This window comes from Polyodon spathula, chromosome 7 (assembly GCF_017654505.1).
Source record: "Polyodon spathula isolate WHYD16114869_AA chromosome 7, ASM1765450v1, whole genome shotgun sequence".
NCBI lineage: Eukaryota > Metazoa > Chordata > Actinopteri > Acipenseriformes > Polyodontidae > Polyodon > Polyodon spathula.
This window is the reverse complement of record NC_054540.1, coordinates 48,144,220-48,169,696: the sequence shown is the minus strand read 5'-3', so window position 1 is coordinate 48,169,696 and position 25,477 is coordinate 48,144,220. Positions and strand designations below refer to the sequence as shown.

The window sequence follows — 25,477 nt, the reverse complement described above, 5'->3', positions numbered from 1 at the left end:
TAGCTTTTGCTAAAACCTATGTAAACTACAACAAAACAAGTAAAACTAATAATAAAACAAGTCCATAACGTCAAAGTGAAAAATAAAATCTATAAATTGTTCTAAATTAATTATAAATACAAAAATAAAATAATTGATTGCATAAGTATTCACCTCCTTGAGTCAGTATTTGGTAGACTCTACCAGCTTTGCACATCTGGACACTGCAATTTTTGCCCACTCTTCTTTGCAAAATTGCTCAAGCTCTGTCAAGTTGGATGGGGGGACCTTTGGTGAACAGCAATTTTCAACTCTTTGCACATATTCTCAATTGGATTGAGGTCCTGGCTATGACTGGGCCACTCCAGGACATTGACCTTTTTGTTTTTAAGCCACTCCAGTGTGGCTTTGGTGTATATTTGGGGTCATTGTCCTGCTGGAAGATGAATTTTCCCCCAAGTCCCAGGTCTCTTGCAGACTTCAGCAGGTTTTCCTCCAAGATTTCTCTGTACTTTGCTGCATCCATTTTGCCCTCCTCTTCATGAGCTTTCCAGGCCCCGACGCAGAGAAGCATCCCCATAGCATGATGCTGCCCCCAAAATGCTTCATGGTAGGGATGGTGTTCTCAGGATGATGTGCGGTGTTAGGCTTGCGCCAAACATAGCACTTAGCGTTGAGGCCAAAAAGCTCTATTTTGGTCTCATCAGACCATAGAATCTTCTTCCACTTGGTCTCAGAGTCTCCCGCATGCCTTCTGGCAAACTCTAGCCAAGATTTGATGTTTTTTCCAACAATGACTTTCTTTTTGCCACTCTCCCATAAAGGCCAGTTTTGTGGAGCACCCGGGCTATTGTTGCCGTATGCATTTTCATTTGACTTACATGCGTACGTCACGGTGTTGAAGTGGTTAAACATTTAACATTCCCATCACAAGTGATAATCATTCCTGCATTTCAACATGCCTATTTTAGAGAAACCAGACATCGAAAACACTGAAAAGGACTTCCAGTCGAAACGCTTGTAATTGAATAGAAGTGTTTCCAGATCATCCCAGTAATACAATGTGAAAGCATTTTTGCTTGATTCATCACACCACATCTTGAAAAAGCATACCACCTAAATGTATGTATGTATTGCTCATCAAGAAATATGCTGATGGTATAATATAACCAATGTTTTTTTTCTTTTTTTTTTCTTTTAAAAGTACACTTTGCAATGGAGATAAAAATCTGTCTGAACCATTGTGGTTAGCAGAGGATTCATTTTAGAAAAAAAGAGAAACAAAAAGCTACTCAGCAGTGATCAGTCACATCAAAGTGTTTCTTTTTTCCTGCAGGGAATATAATGCAGTAAAAGATACGTAGCTGGTAAAGATGTTATTTTAGGCAGATAAATCAGTCACTGATAATGTCTATGAGGATAAGTGTGGTGCATACGCTGCCTTCCCAACTGACACAGACTGGCAGGTTTTTCATCGGCCCAGCCAAGACAACCCAGCTGCCACCAGCTCCTCAGGGTCTCCCCTCCCCACGAGTGTATTAATTGGAATTAAAACTTTGCCTACCGTGTATTAGCATGGGACTCCTTGGAAACCAAATGTATATGTTCTATTTCTGTCCTTTAAGAATAAGGGACTTTAGGATTTGAAATTAGAAATAACAACAAAACAACGAAGTGGCACAAGCTTTAAATTCAGTGGATCATAATTATTTTTGCATCCTTATCAACAAAAGACAATTATGTACAGTCCTTTTTTATATTAAAAAGTGCTTTACAGCAGTCAAGAGCATGAAATAAATTTAAAACTGAAGGGTTTGAAAAAAATATTTCTTAATTAATGTCACTTCTAAAATATACTTCTATCACTGTCATTGACAAATATGACACCTTTGGGTCTGCTGTCATACTGTACACAGTGCTGAGTTACAGACTGTACACAACATGCATCTGTGGGCTACAACAAAGTTAAATATGCAGATTAACAGAAAACCTTAACATACCACTGGTCACAAACAAATAAAACCATACTACAAGCTGTATATTCATATCAATAACACTTCTGATACTGGTACACTGTTTGTTCCTGCAGGAGGGAGCGGCCAGGCCTGAACAGGCCTGAAAACAAGGTTTCACATGCCATGGAAGGACTCCTGAACTAAAGGAAGCATTTCAAAAAGTATCTTTATTTATTGTGCAGAATGTCTTTGAAACATATATACATTAGAACACCATGATCAGCAATCAATGGGGTTGGTTGAACAATTTAAAAAACTCCATTGTAAAGCCTGGTGTCATATTTGTAACAATATACACCTAAGAAAATATACAGATGCAGATTAATATCATTCAATAAGTGCTGGAAATGCAGTATTCATACAGGCTCTCTCTTTTATGTTTTGGGAACTCAACAAAAGTAAACCATTTTGGCAAAGGCATGGTGGTAAAAAAAATAAATAAAAATCTACATTTGGACATTACAATAATCAAAATCAAATTACACTAAAAGCAGAGTCTGGTCACTTTCTCAAAAAACTGTATCAGAAACTACAATAATTAGTGGATGTGGCTTTCTGGAGGTCAGAACTCAGCAACTGTCCTAAAATGGGGGCACCATGTTTTACTAATGATGATTTGCTCACATTATGATCCCATGAAACTCATTTGAAAATGAGCATGGGTATTAACCAAATACAAAAAAACTTGTCCTTATTAAATTCCCCCCTCTCACACAATCTTTTTACAATCCAGCCAGTTAAAATAGCTTCCATAATAATTGCCAGTTTTAGCCTATAAAAACATCAAAAGGTCACTTTTAACTGTAATGTCTTAAAATGGATCAGTGCACAATCCAAGCAGGGACATTATCAGAGGTGACATCTCATGACTGCTTCTCTGGCTTTTATAGCCTTTGGTGATCAAATGCTCATTTCTGTTCTGGTAATGAGGATGAAGAGAAAAAAGATTTCCTAATAAAACTGTTCCAGTCCCTCTGTGTCCAATGGCATGTGATTCAGGCCACAGAGGGGGGTGGGGGTTAGGGGTCTACTCAATTCGCAATTTCGCGGATTTCTCGGAAATCGTGAAATTAACCTTCAAAATATTATTCAAAATAAAATGTGAATTACTTATAAAATAGTTTGTTTTAAAACTTCTCCACGGTCACTGCGATGCAAAAGCAGCTCAGTGTGATGCAAAAACACTTTACTTCCTTCTTTATGTGGCCATGTGATAATTAAATCCAATCGCTGGCTTGCTGAATGAGTGTCTGTCTACTTTGTGTATGATGTAACGTTACAGTACATGCGACATCAGTTTGGTTGAACTAAAACATATCGAAGGCGGCATTACTTAAAATAACCCGAATATGACGGACAAATCCAAAAAGTCTAAATACATTTCAGCTCAGGAGCATGTGAAGCAGTTCCCGACAGGAACCTTGCATGCAGACGGCGGTAAATTGTTTTGTTCATCTTGCAATGTGACTTGCTTTTTCAAGAAAAAACACGATCGATCGACATATTGCTTCAGAATCGCATATCAAACGTAAATCTACTGCAGAAGCTACTGCCCAAAATAAAAGCAAGCGACAGTTACATCGATGTTTAAAGAGCAACTGAATGCAGTTCAGCAAGAAGAGAAGCAACGTTTGAGTTAGTGGAGGCCTTCGCTGCTGCCAACATACCTTTGGAAAAAATGATAATCCAAAACTAAGGGAGTACTTCAACAAACACGTAGCAAATGCTGGACGTTTTCCATGTGCAAACAAACTTCGCCAGGATTATTTACCAGAATTAATTGCTTTGCATGTTGAGTCTTAAATCTGCACTGGCAGAATGCTGCTCAGTTTCAATTAAAGCCGATGAAGCAACAGATGCACAGGATAACTACATACTCCACATTTTATTTGTACCTCGCAGCTGGAACGACAACGACCTGACCGTGTTTTTAACAGAGCCTATATATATATATATATATATATATATATATATATATATATATATATATATATATATATATATATATATATTGTTTTTTTTATATATAGTGTATGAATACAGCCGTGAAATATCCACACATTTTGCTATTTATGCCATGATAGACCCGCGAAAAATCAAAAATTTCTCCGCGATTTACCTGGACCCCTAGTCATAAGAACACAGATCTTGATTGCTCTGGTCTGGTTTTGCTTCCTTGGTGAAAAGTGAGACAGTAAATATCACTTATGAAAACAACTTGTAAGCAAAGTAGCTATGATTTATTATTACTATATTGCAGGAATTACACACTTGAAAATAACCAGTAAAAACTTTACTTTCTGCTTTACTTTCTATAGGTTGCCTGCTACAGGGACTAGGGGCGGAACAAAGGCTATTTAACCCCAGGAAATGTGAATGAATAGTTGTACTGAGCTCATTGCCTGGAGTCAGACCCATGGATCCTTTTGATTCCTGTCCTGAAGATTGTTATTTTGTGTGTCTTTTACTATTTGATTAAAGCATTTTAGAAACCAAACAAGATAAACAGTTTTCCATTAAACGTAAAAGTGCAAAGCAGAGTTCCAGAATCCAGCGTTCCCTGAGTCGAAGAAGGGGCGGTGCGGTAAGGAGCGGCAGCAGCGGATCCAGCGTGTGAGCAGAGTAAGCAGCCAGAGTATCCTGAGTCTGAGACTGCACGTGCGGCGATGCGACTCGGCAGCAGCGGATCCAGCGTGTGAGCAGAGTAAGCAGCCAGAGTATCCTGAGTCTGAGACTGCACGTGCGGCGATGCGACTCGGCAGCAGCGGATCCAGCGTGTGAGCAGAGTAAGCAGCCAGAGTATCCTGAGTCTGAGACTGCACGTGCGGCGATGCGACTCGGCAGCAGCGGATCCAGCGTGGAACAGAGAGAGCAGCCAGAGATTCTTGAGTAAGAGATGGGTGGTGACGCAATTCATCAGCAGCAGGTCCGGTGTGTGAGTAGTGAGGCAGCAATTCCTGAGATCCTGAGTCGCAGACGGAGCGACGCCGATGAGGTTCTCATTAGCAATACAACACACAACACAATAAGCAGCAGATCCAGCGTGTGCGTGGTGAGGGAGTAATTCCACAAACGGAATGGCGGCGGGTCCTGAGTCAGAGATGGCGTGGCGCCAGTGCGGTCCTCATCAGCAACAACACACAATAACATAATATAACTAAATACACCATATCTAACAACGATATCATACTACACAACTGCAATGACTGCTAATAATTGGTACAAAAACAGCAATGCAGTGGACTGCTGTTTAATTCTACCGAATGTATAATTGTTCCATACTTACTCATTTACAATACTTTATTTGTTTTAACCATGATACAGTATACAAGTTCTCTGTGATTTAACATGCTTGACAATTAGGACGTTTAACACTGGGTGGCAAGCATGATCAGTTTGACCACATGGAAGTAACTTCTAGTAAGTGCTGAGCAGTGCACACTAGACTTTTGGCTCTGGGTTATAATAATTATGTTGCTTTTTAGCCACTTTCACATGGAATCAATGAAAGAACCACAGTAAACAAGGTAAGGAGAGCCAGACAACTCCATCAATTGATTCCATATTCCATCTCTGCTGTCTGGCTGCATGGACTGAGCATGCTACAGTACACATATTCACAGGGTTCATATTTCCAAGCAATAAAAAACAACTACCAACCCCCTCACCCTCCCCCAAGACAGGGGCTAACAAACCAATCACAGATGACTTTCTTCACACACCCCTTTTTCCACTTGTATAATTATCAGGCACAATGTGCACAGCTAATTTATGACCACAATAGCCCTGTATACCCCAGTTAGTCCTTACAAAAAAGACAAATTCTAAGGCTTACAGATCACAGTAACCCACAGTGATATGACATCTGCCGTAGGTTAGTTGCAAATAAATGCTTACTTGCAAAGCTATGTGCCCCTATGTACATGTTTAACAAGGAAGAATGAAAAACCTGATTTAGGTTAAAGCTCAGTTCTAATGTAATTCTTCCTTTAAAGCAGACTTAGTTCAATAATGCAAAAAACTATTGTTATGCATCATTGAGAACCCAGCTTAACAAGAATGCTTCAAGATGGTAGAAGTATAGATTGTATTGACCTTATTGACACATTGCTTATCTTGGGTTGATTTACTTGTAAATATAACAGCTTTGGTCTTAGGAGAATTTTACACAATGCCATTCAAAGGCAATTGCCTAAAGTCAACACCAGTTTGGTATAAACTCAGGCAAGCTCAACACCACTTGACCTTTAGAAAAGATTACCATGTCCCCTTGGGGGAAAAAAAAAAACAAGGTCAATAGGTTAAACAATGGACAGCAAACTTGCCAAACAAAATGGCTTATGATTAGGAAGCTTAGGAAGCTCAATGAATAAACACCAGTCAGCTACTGTAAGTCCAACCAAATCCTTCCGTGTACAAGACAAGTTAGCCTTCACTGACAGAAAAAAATTAGCGTGTGAATTGATAGCCTGTAACAATTTGGCTGTGTAACATTTTAAAATTTTCAACTGTACAAAAACGGTAAAAACAATAATTGTAAAAGAAGGTGAAAAACAATCTTGATATGTAATAATGGCATCATCATACTGCTATTTCATATTCAGCTCACACATTTGTATGGTTTTTATGCTAAACTGCTTTTGATTGTTTTCCCTGGCATACCTAATGTTTTATTGCTTAACCTTATCCAGAAACATGCTAAACATCAGAAGGTTTTACCCTGAATGATTTAGTGCTTTGATCATAAACCAGTATTACTGAAAAAAGTCTTTGTTTTTATATTTACATATCAATGAGACTGATCAAAGAGACAAGTATAACAATTACCATTTATCATGCTTCAGTTACAGGTGCTCACAAAGCACATGTAAGAAGAAGCTACTTTACTGTAAACAGTAACGGTACTGGACATAACTAGAAACTATGTTATTCACAGGTCTGCTTGTCTTTTAGCATAGGGGATACAAAGTTACAACAGGGTCACCCACAGCTGCACACTGCTAGTCCTGGCTTCAGATATCCTCCCCCAGCACTATACAGGTCCCTAACTTTATACTCTCTTGGAGTCCCTCCCACCAGGTGCAGTCCGACACATCAGGTTCCTGAAGAACAAACACACAGGACACAATATGCATTTAATAACCTGTAGCATCCGACCAATACCCTCATCCCTGAAACACAAATCCCTGTGGCCTGTCATCCATTTCACTTAGCGTCACCAGGCTCCAGGCTAGACTTGCCTGACCAAGTCCAATCATGATACAAGCACCTAGGAAAGAACAACAACTAACAAAAGCAGACACAGTTAGGCTATAACAAGAAAATATTGGTTTTGGCCAATATAGCTTTAAGGAAGATTTTTTTCCATGCACTAGATGTTGCATTTAGAATGTAGTATCCTCACTAATTTGCCACAGTACATAGGCAGATATTTATTTATTTATTTATTTTTTAACATATATCGCTGCTCATTTCTTGTTTTATATGCATTTTAATCGTTTGTTATTTTATTGTGTGTGAGTGTTACCTGACCGCTGAGTGTACTGACCTGCAATCTCATTCCTGCTATCTAGCCTCTTTTCACTTTCACTGCTGAACGTTAGGAGCTGGTGTTGTCAAGCTACTGAGACCTAAAGGAGTCCAGCTTGACAGGCCTTTGTCTGGCTAGTAGGGTCACTGTGGTGTGAGGTGAACCAACCCCAGAACATTTCCCATCCTTAGCCTGTGTAGAGCAAAAGCCAACGCAATGCCCCAGCCAAAATCAGTGCTCTAACCAGCAAGCGCTCTATCGCATGACTCACACTGCACTCCAAACATTTACGATGACTTAAAAAAATTTTTTCTGGTAACCTTGGTCATGATGTTGGAAGACATAGGGCCCAACACACAAATACATGTGTAGTTATTATAGCAAAGCTGTTGATAGCAACTGAACTGTTCCAGTTTCATTATTACTAGACTACAGGTATTTATTTATGTAACAGTCTAGAACAGATTAATGCGTACAAAACTATTGAATCCGTCAAAACAGACTTTACCATTTTTATATTTCCAGATGTGTTATAAAAAGTACCTTTTCACATTATGAAGTGCTAACATGTAATAGCTAAAAAATGTATACTTACAGTATACAATGCAAAAGAAGTAGTCTCTCAACACTTAAGCATATCTTCCCTCCAATGCATTTGAAAGAGACAATTTTGAAGTAGCAAGGGGGAAATTATCAGATTTCTAAAGAAAAAACACTGTATTGAAAGTTAATTTATCCTTTGAATTGCTAATTAACAAATTGTTTCATATTTTTAATTAAAGCATGTTTCAAGTTCTCACTACCTATCCGTTTTAGACTCGTTTGAATCAATCGCACACTCACATGTCAATAAATGAAAAATTATAGCTACTGCGATGCATAACAGTCTCAATGTAGCTCCACTCACATTGTTAATATAGTATCATCTGTTCCAAAGTATAAGCAATTCCCACATCTAATTACAAACAGGAATTCAGGGTCATTAAACAAAACACATTTCCATTAGTTTGGCTGAAAACACAGACTAAATATCAGACTTACTCATAAACTCTTCCTCGTTCATAAGCTTCCTTCTGCTTTTTCCAACCATTACTTTAACAACAAAGACAGCATTAGAATGTATTCCACACATCAATCAAACACATGTTTAAAGAAACACAATAAGCTATTCACCAGACTGTTGTTGTATTGACCCAAAGCTCTCATTAAAACCTATTGCTTTTGCACTTACACAACCATTTTCACAGGGACCAACTAACCGAGCAATCCAGTGTAACTGAGCATTTTTCATTCACAAGAGAAAAAAATTAACACACTAAACCAAATTATTAAAGTCTGGAATCACATCACACGTTTGTAAAAATGTAATTCACTCAATGAAAGTGTTTAAATTCCCCTTATGACCACAAAAGTATTCAAAGTTGGCCTACTTGCTACTATAGATGAACATAAGTAAGTGTGGGCTGTGTAATGGCTTGTTTACTTCATATCACTGTTATTCATTATTATGGAAATCACCCCAGAATTTGCCGACTGGTCTGTTTGGGGTTGTTGTTAAACTAATAATACATTACTTCAACTGTAAATTTAGTGACATTTGTATTGGAGAAAAAAACGTTTGCTGCCCCAGTTCATTTTTCTATACAAGTCCACCAAAAGATTAGTATGACATAAGCAACCTTGTTCTGCTAAAACACAAAGTTTCCCAAATGGAGCAAGTTGAAAGTTAGAATGATCTGCTAACAGTTGCTGGTCAAGATTCTGTTTCAAACCACGTCAGTTTTAGAAACCTTAATACAAATGGCAACAGAATGTAATCTCATTGCACAATTTTTACCTGTTAAGTGTGGTCTGCATCAATTTATTAAACTATGTTTATGTCCTTATTTTAATATGCACAAGAGCACACACTAAATAAGGTAGGAAAAATGTCAAAAGTACAACAATGTGATACTCTTAATAAGGGAAACAATTTCAAATGGTTATATCCCATTGGCTTTATCTATGAGAACACTAAGAACGCATATTCTGTAAAAACATACTGTATACAGTAAATGACACTACCTCTTTGTAGCCAGGTTCACTGTGACAGAAGGCTAATTACAGAAAGCACAACGCTGCACTTTAAAACACGTTCTAATGCAGGCAGTATCAAAGCTCATTAAGTAGTTGATGGTAATGGTGAAACCAGTGCTCAGCGCTCTGCTGAAAGCAAGCAAGTGCACACATATAGATGTACGTTAGGTGTAAACTAGCAGGATTAATTTTGGTCAGTAGAGATTGCATTAAAATTAAATAATGCTTCTCCAAATGATGTGTATTAAAAGCTATTTTAGAATTTTGGCTGGTACTCAATCCAAAAAACACATTTTAAATCCCTGTCTGCTCATATTTAGTTCCATGCACTACACACAGACACACAAATTAAAATAAAAAAGTTATACATCACCAAAGGGCCAAAACTGGATTATCTTCCCTTTTTTTTTTTTTTTTTTCTTAACAATTCTTAATTGAAGCCATCAGTGTACTTGTTAAGTCCCACTTTCATTAAAACTGTATTTACATTTTATAATGCGCTCCAATTTAATAATAATTATTGTTTTTTTTACTCCAAATAACAGAGGCAAAATGATATGCCTACTGTTTAATTCACTTACATTTTACGCTTTGATAATTCAAGAACACATGTAGTGGAAGTGGGTATACTGAAAGAACCCCTGCACACTGTTCTAGTCACTAGAGCTTGCTCACAGCCTAAATTTAGAAGGTGGGTTATTGCTGACACCTTTGGGGTGCCACCCTCTTCTGTAGATAGTGTCTTAACCTTTCATTCTCTAACTGATTTTTATTATGTTATTTATTTATTTATTTATTTTACCCACTCAGAGCCATCAAGAATGTTCTTTATTCATTCATAATTACTATCCCTGCTGTATGTAACCTCTTTAGTTTTCCAGTTGCTGTTGTGGGTGTTATACCCAAGATACAAGTATTCACAGTTCAAACTTTTATTAAAATGTAACCTACAGAAAGAGAATCAGTCTTGCAAACAAACACAAGCTATGGAAAAAGGTTTCTCTGTGCAACAAACATATCTGTAACACCAACTGCACCTGCTGGTGTATCCTGAATGAAACCTGAACTTTGTTTAAGGTCAGTGGGATAATTTTGAAGCAGAAGAGGAAATGCAAAGGCAGGTAACTAGCTTTAATTTGACCATGTTCACACTTGTATCGGAAAGATCCTTGTAAAATCAGTTTCAGTTTAGAATATACCGATACGATAACACTTTCTGTCCTATTTTCAACACCAGTACAAGATGGATACTGCTACGCTATACCTGTCCACATTTAAAATGGTTTATATTGATACACTTGCATCTGATATTCTGTATTACACCAAGATACTGATTCTCTGTGGGGACCTCTGTCACACTGTGCGCACTGTGACCTCAGGAGAAGATTCTCTGTTGACAGTCAATGGAGCGGTGTCGGATTGAGCTGCTTTAAGCTTATTTTATCGAATATTTTTAAAAAACTTGTGAAGTCTATTTTACTCTTGCCTAGGGTTTCTTGACGAACCCGCGGCAATGATGAACATACCATGATCTATATGAAAAATTCACCTTTCTGAACACAGTACCAGAAAACAGAGATGAGCGTTTCACACAGTGCTAGAGTAGAAGGATGCAATTATAAAACTTGGATTTATTGGTACTGGCCGCCAGTGCGTATATGTTTTTACCTGTAAATATAAAACACAATACATTAATTAAACAAGCAAGACCGAAGTAAACGCCAAAGTTGAGAATCTTGGTAATAGAATATCCTTGGTGTAAGTATGCTTCAGACTCATTCATTCTGTTGTGATTCCGACCCACCTGTCCACACTTCACTGTTCCGAGTCATATTGCAACTGTACTGGTACGAAACTTGCTCTTGTCTGGGTTTTGTATTGATATAGTTATACTGGTACGATGGCAGTAACAACTCCAGTGTGAACAGACATTGCGATAATGTTCCGCAACGATACCGGTATACAAATGCAAGTGTGAACAGGGCTTTTGTAAGAATGATTGTACTCTTTGATAATATATAAATTTTTTATCTTTAGTGGCATTCTATTTTTTTTAAATAAGTAACCTGTCCGTATTTAAGGATTTTGTTATTATTATAAGATCTTAAAAAAAAAAGATGCATCTAAAAAAACAAATGATTGATTGTTGTAGCACAAAATACCAGCAGTGGCTTTCTGTGAAACAGCAAATCAGGGTCTTATAGGCAACTGGCAGCAGTTCAGTCCTGCCCTCCACTATCTAAAATGACATCATTATATTGTCAAAAACATTCCTGCATAACTAACCTACAGAAACTGCAAGCAAATTGACAGATACGCCTAACAGAGATGCTCCATCTCATCTGCAGAAGGCTCAAGTCAGTGCTAACAAGAATTAAAGAGGCCTGTTCAAGAAGTAAAGCACTGACGCTCTGCCTAATTTACTCTCTGGCATCATTTGCATCTTGCTCATCGCTTACCAGTGATAATTCAGAATGATCTTGTCCTGTGCAGCTAATTAGGCAAGATGTTTCCAGAGCCACTTCTAAATATGTTAACTGCCAGTCTATCCTCCGTGTTTCTTATCTGAGACAATGTTCCTTCTTAATGTATAGAGTATGTGTTGATAGCAGTTAGGCGGGAACATTGTAATGCTTCCTAGCTATTGCAGAGTGTTATCCTCCTCAAAGATTCTTAAACTGACCAGTCTATAACTTCTACTCAATGTGGTGAATACAATTAATATATTTTTTTGTAGTTTTTTTACATTAACAAGCATTTACTGTCAGATAATTACCTAAAATACTTGAAATGGAAGCAGATGTTCCGCATAAAAGTATGACTAGTACAGATACAGCTTTAGAGACCCAAAAAGGGCTATTGCCCCAGATATATGTCAAACCATTTTAGGAAAACAACGGCTTTTAAAAATGTTCCTATTAGTAAACCATTAGATATTATTTGTTGAGCTGTCAAAAGAGGTTTGTACTTACGGTACAATATTAAAAAAAAATAAAATGTTCTCTTTCAAGAAAAAAAAAAGATAGTCAGTTCCACAACATTTATCCTTAACTTTGTGCCACAGAAATCAAAACCTACATACCCGGTTTATTAAAGAAACAAAGCAGCACGTCCTGACATTACAGGCCTCATGAATGCAGACAGAAGTGGCTGCAAGAAAAATGCTGACTGAGTAATAGCTAGTGATTCGTAGTGGGTGTCAGACATAAAAGGTTACACAATATGGATCTGTGCCTCCGCAGTCCTGTTAACTTCAACAACATAAGAAGCACCTGCTTCTGCTAACTTGGCAATCATGCATCTGACAGATTGCAGGGTTTCTTAAATAATGCATGGGATTTTTCTTTTAACATGTCAGTGGAAAAATATCAGTTCTTCTCTGGTGTCAGTTGTGATGCTGATTTTCTCTGACAGTGCTCCATTAAACCAATGCGCTTTTCACTTCAGTCCAATTCTTCTGTGGCCTGATGTTGATTTTTTTTATAGAATTTTAAAGGTATATTTATATTTTAAAACAACATTTCACAGAAGGTTTACAAGATATTTTTTGCACTTAAGCAATACTGTAAAACCAACAAAAAATAAAATGCAGTACAGCTACTAGTACTTAAAATAACTGAATAGAGCAAAAGTTACATTAACAACCATCTGTTATATTATACTGTAGTTCCTCCTTCAATATACTGGTACTATGGCTGGTGTGGACTTCAGATATACTGTACCTTTACTCTGCCCACTCTTTTCTTGAATCAGTGCTTAGTCCTGGTTATACTGTAGCTATGACATTTTTACTTATAATGTCAAGTTAATAATTAGGCTAAAGCATACATATTTTAATAACAATCTACGAAAGTAAAGCCGTTTCTAAAATGACTTTCTAGCAGTGTGAAAAGGGAGATCGGAATCAGTTATATCTCTTACTTATCAGAGTGTGCACCGATCTCTAGCGTACAGAGATTAGGCCACCTTTGATGTTCTTTTATGTTGGCTTGCCATGGACGTGTGATGTTAGAAAAATAGCCCCAAGTCATTTCAGAAATGCTTGCATTTGCAGTTGGCATCTTTGGACAGCCACAGCTGTTTAAAATGCACAAAGAGTTAACGCCTGAACTTCAGACAGATACGATTCAGATAATGTTTGATGTGTTGGGTAGGATTAAATCAATTATTCAAACCTTGTATACAACCAATGGCATGTATTTACTTTGCATTTACAAAGTAATATGTTTTAATTATGCAGCACATATGATTCATTTTAAATCTACTAATAAGAACCAGGAATAAATTGAACACAGATCTGACTGCTTTGAACACTCAGCTGCAGTGAGATCAGAAGCTCATAGTAGCATCTTGATCTATTCTCCGCATCATACATTTCAATGACGATACCACACCAAGGGCAGTGCATATGTATACTTTAAAAACCCTTATGCAATACCAACAGTTTAGCAGTATTCAGGAAACTCCAAATTACACATCATCAGTTTTAGTTAAGAAGTAAAATCGTGTGTATAGTACATTGGGCAATTTGCCTGTTTTCTCAGTATCGCAGCATTATACTTTTAAACATGCTGCAGACGCTTTGAAATTTGTAATCACCCCTGATGATTGTCATAAATCATCTAGGCAACATGTTTCTCAACATTTACTCCGGAGTGTTTGCCAGAATTTAATCGGTGCACTGGAGTTAATCAATTAATCAATCCATCTGCATAATTTGTGGAACTGTGCACTAATTCTAAGAAAACTGCAGTAACAACAATTGGCCACCTGTGGTGTTTTGTGCGATGCATAAAATGACAAGGCAATTCTTTTTTTCACCATAGTGTTTGTATCATATCAGATGCCATTTGTTCACAATGTGCATCATTTGTTTGCATTTTCTTTTGTACAATACTTTTATAAATGTGTATACAAATCCACAACAGACTACAGATTGAAGTCAAAAATACATTTACAAACTTCTGTAAAGAGCCTACAGCCCCTTACAGTCCAGTACATATTAGAAAAGCAAACAAAAGCCTCATTTGAAATGTCCTTACTACTGTATTCAGAAAATAAGGAATTCCAGGGTTACATTCTAGCCAAATGAATTAAAACAAATACAAATAACCAATGACAAGACATTTTCAAGCGACTTCCAAAATAATGTGTACAGTGCCTATAGAAACTTTTTTCACATTGTGTTGTGTCAGTGCCTCAGAGTTTCTTGCATTTAAATGATTATATATGAAAAATACAAAACTGAAAGATCACAATTGGATAAGTCTCAACCTCCCAGTGTTAATACTTGGTGGTAGCACCTTTGGAAGCAATTACAGTTGTGAGTCTGTTGGGATATGTCTTTACCAACTTTGCACACCTAGATTTGGCAATATTTGACCATGTTTCTTTACAAAACTGTTCAAGCTCTGTCAAGTTCCTTGGGGAGTACTGATGGACAGCAATTTTCAAGTAATGCCACAAATTTTCGATTGGATTTAGGTCGGGGCTCTGACTGGACCACTCAAGGACATTTACCTTTTTGTCTCCAGTGTAGCTTTGGCTGTGTGCTTTGGGTCGTTGCCATGCTGAAAGGTGAACTTCAGTCACAGTTTCAGCTTTCCTGCAGAGGGCAGCAGGTTTTCCTCACTAACTTTTCTGTACTTTGCTCCATTCATTTCCCCTTCTATTCTGACAAGTACCCCAGTGCCTGCTGATGAGAAACATCCCCATTACATGATGCTGCCACCACCATGCTTCACAGTAGGGATGGTGTTCATTGGGGGATGTGCTGTGTTGGGTTTGCTCCAAACATAACGCTTCGCATTTAGACCAAAAAGTTCTATTTTAGTTTTGTCAGACCACAAAACTTTTTGCCACATGGCTACAGAATCTCCTGAGTGTTTTTTTGCATAACTCAAACGGGACTCAAGGCGGGCTTTCTTGAGTAAAATACAGGCCAGATTTGTGGAGTTTTTGGGATATTGTTGTCACATGCACACATTGACCAGTCTTGGCCGTAAAAGTCTGTAGCTCTTGTAAAGTTGTCATTAGCCTCTTGGCAGCCTCCCTGATCAGTCTCCTTCTTGCTCAGTCACCTAGATTGGAGGGATAGCCTGACCTAGGCAGGGCCTTGGTGGTGCCATACACCTTCCACTTCTTATTAATCGTCTTGACAGTGCTCCAAGGGGTATTCAAGGCCTTTGGTATTTTTTTATACCCATCCCCTGATCTGTGCCTTTCAACAACTTTGTCCCAGAGTTCTTTTGAAAGCTCCTTGGTGCTCATCGCTGAGTCTTTGCTTTGAAATGCACTACCCAACAGAGGGAACTTACAGGATCTGCTGAATTTATCCTGAAATCATATGAATCACCACAATTTAACACCAATGGAGCCCACTTAACTTGGTGTGTGATTTTGAAGGCGATTGGTTACTCCTGAGCTAATTTAGGATTGCTATTACAAGGGGGGTGGTCACTTACCCAACCAAGCTATTTCAGTTTTTATTTTTAATTAATTTTCTACAAATTTCAAGAATATTTATTTCATTTGGAAGTTGTGGGGTAGGATGTGTAGATAAATTAACAAAAAAAAAATCAATTTTAATGCATTTTAATTCCAGGCTATAAGGCAACAAAAGGTGAACATTTTGAAAGGGGGTGTAGACTTTCTATAGGCACTGTACATATTTTTTTTTTTTTAGTTCATAAGAATCCCCCCCACCCCACCCCAATCACATACAGTGAATGTATTTTCTTATACTACTAGTATCTGAATGCATACACCGTATAACATTTGAAACACCAGTTCAGTAACCAAAGCAAGTAAAAAATATCAAATTGTAGACATCTCCAGCTATCTGCATTTTGAGATTGACACACTGGGCTCCATGGTTTCACAAGGTTTGATTAATGCTTGAAGTTAGCTCTGTCTGTTAATGAGATTTTTTTTATTATTATTATTTTAGAGCTCACCATGCAACAGGATATAAACAATTTTTCCAAACAATAAAAGACTGCATCTCCCATTTATAAGATGAATTGAATTGAAACAGGTAGTAAGTTACAGCGCAATCTAGATGCAGAGTCAGGTCACAGCTATTAAGAAGGCTATCAGCCTCAATAAAACAATATCAAAGCTGAGGCACACATAGCCCAAAGCAATTACCTGGAACCACTCCTAACTGGAATGATAGCGTAAGACAAGCCATGACTGATTTATATGTAAACAAATTCGATTTTTTAAGTAAACTGTTAGTTCTGATTTAGCTTTTCAAAATTGCAGAAAATGCCTAAATGTCCCTCATGTGTAATAGCATATGACTAATGAACTGTATGCCTAAGAAAATACACAATGCTGTATAGCTGTGAGTATAAATGCCAACTCCTTCCAGTTTTTGAAACTCCAGACCTTCATAAAATTGTGACTGTAAACAGCAACAGCAATAGCCAGCACTACTTTTAAGCTGGCTGTGCAGAGGTTTTAGGCGTGCAAACATTTTTCCCTTACCTTACTCCATGCATTTAATATGCTTCTCTTGTGTTTCCAATACTCATTGATTTACCATGATTGCCTGTGATCTACCTTGCTCTCACTGTGATTTTACACTGCAGTAGCTGAATGCTTAGGGCCACCAAAAGCTATTGTCTGTTACTGTAACCACTAGTTGGACCTCATGTTGTCCCAATGTATCATTGGTTGCCAGCTGAACAATTAATCTGAATTAATGTACACAACAGGGATGCCAGGCATTGTTGTTTTTAACTATCAGATATTTCATTTTAAATTGTTATTATGAACTATCCCATCTGAATTATCCACCGGTATGGCCTGAATTATATCTTAATGTCTACAATGTGGCAAAACAATAATTAATGGTCTGGAATGTGGTGCATACAGGCTGTACAAATCCAACCCTATTAACCAGATGTTTCTTTAACCTTTTCCCTTTTAAGCCCACCATACACTATTTGATAGATTTTGCTGCAAACAACTTTTTCAGTAACTCACTTATTATATGTTGCATCCGAATACAGCACAGCTCTATCTTTACAGTTAGAATTTGTGATACCATGTGGAATGAATAATGAATAGTGGGCCTTGTCATATATCGTCCGGAAATATAGCAAGAACCAGAGAACAAATCCTGCTCAAAGCAATGTGGCCGTTTCTTTCAGTCGTATTAAGGGTTATAGTGTATGGTGGACTTTAGAAACTCCAGCAACACAAAGTGATCCCCCCCCCAAAATGACAGCTGGTTACCGCTGCTTAACAGCAAAGAGTCATCAGCCATCTGAAGCCATCTTTGCATCTGCAGGCTGTTTTGTAGAGCCCTCAGAAGTTGTGGGTTGATTCCTAGGTTGTCAAAGAGATATCATTACGGGTTACCAACAGGTGACATTAAAATGTCCTCAAAAAGGGGTAGAGTTGCCTGAGTTTTTAAAGTGACAATACCTATTACGGTCAGCTGGGTTTTATATAGAGAATATTGATTTGAAAATCAAAGTAAAAATATTAATAAGCATTTAATAACTCCATTAGAAAGTATCCCATTGTATGGGTAAAATTATGGCAATTTCTAATTATTATCAAGACATGTACTTGTTTGTTACAAAATAATAATAATACAGTAACAGTTTACACAGGTTAGTAGAGTATTATATGCATACAATATTACTTTTAAAAGAATACATTCTAAGGAAATATAACACCTTAAATCGGTAGTCACTTTACAATACATTTCTGTAATTGGAGAAACAGGCCGTACTGTGGTAAAACTCTTTGTGCGCCAAGAACATCAAATTACTTGAGCAATAGAATCCATCACAGATTCAGTTTATTAATCATGGAACACTCAGTAAATCATGATTATATGTCAATGAATGTGTATATATATATTCCCCTTTCTCTTTTTTAGCAAGCTTTGTATTTATTTTGTGCTTTCTACTGGTGAAGTTTCAGACAGGTTACATATACTACAGGTTAATTACCACATAATATGAGCAATATAAATTGCCATTTGCACTTATGCAATTTTAAAACCATACTGAGACAGTAATATGTTTGTGCTTTGTACTGATACAGTTTATTTGTGAAAAAATATACATAAAAAATTTAATAATTTAGTAATTAATATAGTTATTCCACTAGTATTTGCCACCTATAAATAAGTTGAATTAAACAAAGACATAAACCAGTAACGCTTAATAATGGCCACACTTAATAGTGGATGAATAACTGAAATGTGTTACGAATTTGTGCCTGACAAGATATCATTTGACTTAAAATTGTAAAAGCTTCCTACTCTGGTTCAGTGTTTGAAGTCATGTAAAGTAGCAGCCATTATCTGAAAGTGTCACCTGTTTACCTTCCAGCCCCTGTGCAGCTTTACCTGCATTGGAGTTGAGCTCCTCATTCTCAGACTCGGTTCCATTCTGACTCCCAGTCCCATGCAAGCTGTTCATTGCCATCAGCTTCATCTTCTGCAGTTTCATTGCTTCAGCCATGGCAGCCGCTGTAAGACCTGAAAACAAGACACTGCAGTCAGGTTGAGCTTAAGTTTAATGTGTGATGGCGGGGGAACATGACTGAAGTCTTAAAACCTTAAAAGGAGTTGACAAAATTAACCCTAATCAATAAGCGCAGTAAAGACGTTGAACCTAAATGTAAACAGCTAAATTCTGAGAATGACTTTCCTTATATCAACCTCCGCATCTGCTTGGCAATGCAGAGTCATTTGAAACAGTGTGATCTGCACGGCCATGCTGTCATTTTATTAGAATACACGCAAGAATGATTCCAAAATGAAAAATATGTAGTCAACATCTCAAACAGTTTATGAGATATAAATATTTCATATTATAAACCAGTAATTGGGTAGGATACGTGGAATAAACCAGTAAATGTGTAGGAGGACCACAATGTACCAACTTTTAACCTCTGGAGGCCTTGGTACAAACCAGTATAGTAGGTCAAAGATTGGACAAGCATGGACATGCACAGTTCCTTTGGGAAGCTCATTTGTTTCCTTTGTTACTACTAAATCAGCTACTGATTGTAGCCTGTGCTCAATAAGCATTTCTGACTATTTCACTGTAACATTAGCAGATATGCAATGGTTCGAAGATCAACCTTGGTGAGATTTGAAAAAGTAGGAATAGGATTTTTTTATTTTTTTTCAAGTCCGTTGTACAATTTAGATATTTTCATTTTTACAACCAGAGGTCAGTTCACTGCTAACACTCTATTCTGGGTTACTTGCTCTCATCCTCAACCATATAATTTTAGAAATGTCAAACCTAGTGCAGGATACACCCTATAGTCTGGAGGTTGCCGATTAGAGTCCAGGCTATTCCTTTGAGGACGGGAGCTCCCAGGGGGCAGGGCACAATTACCCAAGCGCCGCCTGGGGGAGGGAGGGTTAGGTCAGCCAGGGTGTCCTCGGCTCACTGCGCACCAGCGACCCCTGTGGTCTGGCCAGGTGCCTGCAGGCTTGCCTGTAAGCTGCCCAGGGCTGCGTTGTCCTCCAACGCTGTAGCCCTGGGTGGCTGCATGGTGAGTCTGCAGTGTACAAAAAAGTGGGCGGCTAACGGCACACGTTTCGGAGGACAGCGTGGATTCGTCTTCGTCCCTCCCGAGTCAGAGTAGGAGTGGTAGCGGAGAGCTGAACTAAAATAATAACACAAAAAAAAGCAATTGCAAACCTGTTTAACACACTAATCTCAAGGCTATTCATCTGTACTGGATGATGTATCTGGCAACTGAATAAACTGTTAAACTTAAATGGAAAAATACATTTATGATTCTTGTTGGTTAGGTGGCTCTTCTGAGGAAGCTATATTTTCATATAAAGCTCAATAGGGTGTATTACCATCTATTTATCATTTAGCCTCAAACAGTACTTGGATTTATTGCTTAAATTGAGGCCAAAAATGTCCTTAAATCAGTTATTCTCAGTCCAATGTATTAATATTTGGCAGGTATACATTAGTCAATTGCAATGTAGTTATTTTGGTGTTGTTTGTTCAGAATTGTAAGAGGTCTGTTTGCTGCCAGTGTAACCATGATAAAGCAACTAAGGACTTCTAGACTCTCCCTGCAGAAAAATACACTTTATTAAAATAACACAAAAGTGGTGATACTATGAAGTTGTTGTGACTGCAATATATGTGTGAGCTGAAATTAGTTAGAAGGGGCAACTGAATAGTAAAGCAACATGTATAGATAAAAGGGCAATTACTGTACATGATTAATTGCCAGAGTAGTTGAGAGTTATTAGAAGCAAATGTATTTCAGTAATGTCAAGTATAAAATTACAGACCCTTTTCATCTAAAGGACAAAATCCAGTAACTGAGTAGTCGTTAACACGTTTCTATTGACCTGGGGGGGGGATTTTTTCCAGTTAAGAGACTCTGAAGAATGACTCTGTTTGATTCTTGTCACCGACACAAAACTGATTGTACCATTATAGCCCACCTCCAGCACATAGATCAGACAGTCCTATTTACTCCCAACCCTTTACGAGCATAAAAATATACAATAGTGTCATTGTCTCTGTGATAATTTTAAAGGTACTCTTTTTAAGGGACCAAGATCAAACAGACACAGGACTTGATGTTTGACTGAAGTCATGACCCTAGGAAATGTAACACAGAAGATGAAAGGGAAGGAATAGCTGCAGCTTTCCAGCCAAGCTAAATAGATTGCTTATTGTTTAGTTTTCATATTATACTTACATTTCAGCTAATATCAGCCGTATTTAAAGTTGCTGGGCTCTGACTCAAGGTCTCAGTTATATCTGTGGTTTACCAAAAGCATTCTACCATGTCTTAAGGAGTTGTATTTCCTTTCAAAGCTCTTTGAGCCGATTCATAGAGCAAATATTTTAATTAACCTGTTTCTCACCAAGTGAATTCCAAATACCATTAAAGTAACACTTTACAATAGCATGCTGTGTTCATATGGGTTGTAATAATACTGTTTACATAAATATATGGACTTTATTAACAAAATATATGATTACTTTAGTCAAAATATTTACAAAATATTATTTTAGTTCACACTCAAGTTCAAATGTACCACAAGTAATAGAAAGGTAGTTATCAACCTACGGCTCTGCTGTCCTTCTTGCACCTTTATGTACCAAAAAACAAAAACTCATATCTGTCACAGCAGCTTGTTTGTCATTTTTATTGTTCTTATGCAACCACTATCATGTGTGCAGTTTTAAACAATGCATACTTATTTTCCCTTTCAAAATGGATTCTATTGTGTATCGACAATAAGCCCTACTAATGCGAGTGCACAGAAGAATGTACATTGACGAATTATAAACTTCAGAAAGGGGGTCTTGGTTTATGAACAGCCATATTATTTCCCTATTCTTTTTCAGTAAATTGAGATTTTAGAAAAGTGTTTGAGCCACTACTCCAAAAAAGAGGTTGAAATGAATTCCGAACAAAAGAGTATAGCTGCAAGCTGTAATTGTATCCCCCAGACTAAATGATGAGAATTAGGACAAGATGAAAAACTTTGTATCTGTTATAAATGGTTTAAATTTCATTTGCTTAAAGGTGTTTCATTCAACAACTAACATGTTAAGAACACTTACACCTTCTAGCCTGTTTTTTTTTGTTTTGTTTTGTTTTGTTTTTTGCAGCACATAATTATAGGTTGCATGCTGGAAATAAGAATACAGCATATATAATAATGGACTGCAGGCTATAGGATTAGAGAATATTCACTGGATATTGGACATGCCTTTTTTCTTGCTTGTTCTCCTTATCTTTTGTAATTTTTTTTTAAAAATGTGTTACTCCCCTGTACGTTATATTCATAATAATCAATCAATCAATCTTTATTTTATATAGCGCCTTTCATACTGGACCACCATCACAAAGCGCTTGACAAGATGCAATAAATACAATAAAATTCATAATACTTCAAAAACAGAGAAATGCTAATACATGATATACAGTAAAAAAAAAAAAAAGCATAATACATTAAATACAGTGGAAAGTGCATAACGCATGATAATAACATAATATGTGAAATAGCAGCAGCAGTTAATATTTGATATCTGGCTTATGGAGGTGGATTTTGAGAGTTGATTTAAAGCGAGTGACAGTGAGGGTGAAACATGTTTACCAGCAATAATGTAAATGATTAATAGAGTACTTGTCAATAGAGGTATATGCTCCTTGTCAAAGTAAGTACTTATTAAAAGTATAGGCCAACAGGAGGCTGTGTGGTCCAGTGGTTAAAGAAACAGGCTTGTAACCAGGAGGTCCCAGATTCAAATCCCAGCTCAGCTACTGGCTCATTGTGTGACCCTGAGCAAGTCACATAACCACCTTGTTCTCCGTCTTTCAGGTGAGACGTTGTTGTAAGTGACTCTGCAGCTGATGCATAGTTCACACACCCTAGTCTTGTATCTTGTAAAGCTCTCTGTGATGGTGGTCCACTCTGAAAGGGATTATTATTATATTTTTATTGTTATAACATTATCTAATGCTCTGTCTAACTTCTTCAAATATGACAGCTATCATTTACCTGCTGGATATAATTAACAACAAATATTTGACTAAATCTGAATGTGTGGGATGGCCTTGTCACAGACATTAATATCAAAGCAAATAAAGGTAACAACAGAAGTATTCATTGGCAGCAATTGACATTAGCATAATCAATTGTTAAACCATGTTAAAGTATCTAAATTAATATGTAAAGAGCAAAATCCACCAAATGACTATACAGGGAGGGAATAGCTGCAGAGAAAAAGACCATCTAGCCAAAGACATACTTGATATACATGAAACCAGGTTCAGTTTCATTGAACCAGTTTCAATATGTTAAGTATTGTGGTTGCAGCTAACGGGTTTGTCTAACCAGGCAGGTTTATCGTCCAGGTCTTTTCATGGATAACACAAGCATCTGCACTCAACACAGTAGCATCATGACATAATTTACCAAACAGTACTTCTCCATTGTGGTGTACTTGCGTAAGACAACGTCACACGTTTGTTTTTATTGGTAATGCACAATTTCCAGATGTTTACCGGCTGATAATTTGGTAGATAGTTTTGCTAAAATATACTTAAACGCGCTAAACCTAAACAATTATATACTTTTCCGATACTTATTGATGTAATAGGTACACATTTTTCAAAACAAAATGAATCCCAATTTAACAAGGATGCACAGACAACCAATGCACCTTAACAGCATATTTATATACCTGCATGCTGATTATTTGGATTATTAGGACACTGTGGGATAGGTTTACTAAAGTTTTGCGCCTGTCGCAATAGTCGCAAACCACTTGCAAATGATTCGGAAGTCTTGGGTGAAATGTACTAAACAAACACAATGCTATTTGCGACTTTTTAGGGAACGCTTTGCAGCTACAGTTTCTGTTTGCTGTTCAAGTGTAGACGATGATGTAATTATGGCCATAGCTGCATAAATTCGGAAATAGGGGGTGGAGATAATGCAAATCAGGGTTCTCAAATATTATAATGAGATGTACAAAAGCTGCAGGTAATTGCGACACTTACAATTGCATAAATTTTTAAAGAACATTTGAAACCATGTTTTAAACAGTCGCAATTGTTGCTGGCATTTCTCTGTCTGCCTTTTCATGCCCATTGCCAATTTCTATGACATTTCTGGTTTCCTCAACGTAATAGACTGCACACATGTGCCGCTAACCCCTCCAGCTCATTCTGAACATCTGTATAGGAATAGGAAACACTCCTATTCTATTAATGCGCAGGTGGTTTGTAATTGTACGCAATTTAGCACTGCACCCCTGACTAACAAATAAAAACTGTGGTATTATGCAACATTTGTTGCTGGTCTTTGAAATTCGTATTTACGAGAATTGACTGTCCTCCTGCAAGTACTGTAACTTGTCCATGTGACACCATGATCGATTTTGTGTTAATTGTCTAGGCTGCTAGCTAATAATAATAATAATAATAAATAATAATAATAATATAATAAAACTGTTAAGATTTATTTTGTGTTACCGGTAGGCTAAAATAAAAAGAAAGTGTGCTATGTATTCATTTGATTTTACTACTGTACTGTGTACTTGTGACGGAAAGATGAGTTCTGGTGATGAATCTTCCTCCCAACCTGTGAGGGCGCTAAAGAACGGGAGGAGAAGTATCTGGAAGGGCTGGCCTGACAGTTCGTTTCCGGGTCAGGGAAGTGGGTCAGCCTGGAGGGAAGCGCGACTCTGTTGTAAGACCGTATTGATTTGAGAGGTAAACGAGAGGCAGCTGCAAGTAAAAAGGCAGCTGCAACCGTTTACCTAGATATCATGCGGGATTACATATAGGGGCCAGGGTAACGCTGATCTTTTCCTTCGTTTGGGTTAACGCTTGGAGAGAGAAGGATCGAGAGAGGAGCTCTCGTTGTAAAGAGGAATTACGTGTTGTGTTTGTTTGTAATTGTCTGCGTTTTGCACCACCAGACAGTTAACTCACCTATCCGGAGCTGTCGACCAGGGTCAGCACAATCCGGATCACCACTGCACGGAACCGTCACAAAATACAGTGTCTTCACCCACCACAAGCACGTCTGCACTCACCCAGGACTGGTGACCGTGTGTTCGTTTTGTTCGGGACTGTGCCCTATTATTGCTATCCCCGTGCTTTACACATTGTTGTGTATAGCCGGGGATTTATTATTTAACGGTCACCAGACCTGGATTATAAATAAAAGCACCTTTTCACTGGAAACTGTTGTCTGCCTGTCACTCCTGCATCGCATCACCGCTATACCTGTTCCTCTCCACTAGCCACTTTGCCACACGTGGTGTCAGAACACGGGATTATGGACCGCAACGCGCTGGCGGAGCTGCTGCAGGCACTGGAGACCAGACGGGAT

The 25,477-nt window shown here is 37.7% G+C and overlaps 1 protein-coding gene across 2 annotated transcripts in view; it reads right to left on the bottom strand.

Annotated features, from left to right (window-relative positions):
* The window catches only part of dacha (dachshund a), a 167,414-nt gene that overhangs the window by 46,065 nt on the left and 95,872 nt on the right, over window positions 1-25,477 (bottom strand). Inside the window, exons 3-4 of one of the 2 annotated variants that reach the window (XM_041255661.1) lie at window positions 18,974-19,105; window positions 17,845-17,937 (exon numbers count right to left, since the gene is read on the bottom strand). In XM_041255661.1, coding sequence (XP_041111595.1) covers window positions 17,845-17,937; window positions 18,974-19,105 — 225 coding nt within the window. The remainder of the gene's footprint in view (window positions 1-17,844; window positions 17,938-18,973; window positions 19,106-25,477) is intronic. The other variant, XM_041255662.1, reaches the window with a different exon arrangement.